The following is a 1447-nucleotide window of genomic DNA, read 5'->3' as shown; positions in this document are numbered from 1 at the left end:
TGCTGAGTCACCAGGGGTTTATTTCCCCTCACGTCTCGACAGCACCGGTGGATCAGCTGGAGTTTGCTCTCCCTGCACAATTTTGTTGATTTTGCTTCTTTACTGAAACTTAATTTTTCATTTATTGCTTCATTATTAAAGGAGCTGTGTGGTTTCCTGTTGTACCAGCTTTTCCAGTGTTTGGAATTCAAAATTCCAATTTTAGAGACCTTGCTTGACGCCTTTCTTAGGAGAATAGAGGTGTAGAGTTTTTTAAACATTTTTGTGTATTTCTTTGCTTATTTGTTGGACATTTTAGAGCTCTTGAAAAGCTCGCTCTCTTTTAGATATATTGAGATAAATGTCCAGAATAATTTTTAAATATTACAGCTTTGACACGTCCCCTGAATATAAATCTTCCCTCCCAAATTCTGAGCAGGGAAACCACAGAAGACTTGGATTTTCTGTGTATTACTGTTTTTTAAGATGAGTTTTCCACTGCAGGGCATAATGAAAAGGGCGTGGGGAAGGATCATCTTCATTCTAGAGCAGGGATAATTTTTAGCAAATGAGGAGGGGAATAATTAATGCAAACCAGAAAGGAATAACTGGTGAAAGCCAATCCGATGGGAGGCTGGGTGCTGGCTGCTCAGTCAGCAGCCTCCATCAGGTACAAGTGTGACTGGTTTCTGCTGGGTTTAACTGGTTTAAATGGTGCTGGCCAGCACGGCTGGGTGGGTGAGAGCTGGTGTCTGTCCTAGAGCAGGACACTGAGATCAAGGTACAAACCTCCCAGTCCTCCTGGTGGGTGCAGCAGCCGAGTCCAGTGACCTCCTACCCCCGTGTGGCTTCAGGGGTGTGTCCCAGAGCATCATCCCCTTGTGTCTGTGCTCCCCTGAGGAATTCTGACTCTTAAAACACACACAAAATACCAAGTAAAACACTGAGTGTTCTCTGAGGGTGATGTGGTTGTGTGTACTTGATGAGCCTTCTGACATCCTGCATTCTTTGTGAGCAACATCCTTCTCCGAAATAACAAGCTAACTATAGTTTCAATATCCAATATCCTTCTCTGACAGATGTTTTCTGGCACATGTCTTCCTGTGTTAGTGAATCCTCCCTCAAGAAGCAACAGGACACCTGCAGGAAGTGAATCAAGACTCTGGAGCAGAAGAAAAAAATAATCACCTGCTTTAAAACCAATAAATAAATAAAAGTACTGTTGGGAAAAAGACAAAAAAAAAAAAAAAAGAGAGAGAGAAGCTTTTCTTTTTATTTGTTTCTAGGTGTAAAATTTTAATAATTAATGCAGCACCCTGTAATCATGGAATCATTAGTGGCTGACGTTTGACAGAGCTGTTGCAGTCGAGTCCGTGCCGTGCTCATAACGCCGTGTGTCGATATTTCCCCCTCGTGGTTTCCTAGCCCGAGCCCCGGCCCCGGAGCCAGCAGGGGCCACACTTGCAGC

General features: G+C 43.6%; 1 protein-coding gene across 1 annotated transcript in view; it reads left to right on the top strand.

The window, feature by feature from the left end:
* The window catches only part of NDFIP1 (Nedd4 family interacting protein 1), a gene marked incomplete at its 5' end in the record, with an annotated part of 7604 nt that extends 6400 nt beyond the window's left edge, over positions 1–1204 (top strand). Inside the window, one exon of the mRNA XM_008941921.1 lies at positions 1059–1204. Coding sequence (XP_008940169.1) covers positions 1059–1132 — 74 coding nt within the window. The remainder of the gene's footprint in view (positions 1–1058) is intronic.
* Between the last annotated feature and the right edge of the window lie 243 nt (positions 1205–1447).

This window comes from Merops nubicus, unplaced genomic scaffold, assembly GCF_000691845.1.
Source record: "Merops nubicus isolate BGI_N331 unplaced genomic scaffold, ASM69184v1 scaffold29886, whole genome shotgun sequence".
NCBI lineage: Eukaryota > Metazoa > Chordata > Aves > Coraciiformes > Meropidae > Merops > Merops nubicus.
Note: the sequence above shows the minus strand (reverse complement) of the source record. Positions and strands in the feature narration are given on the sequence as shown.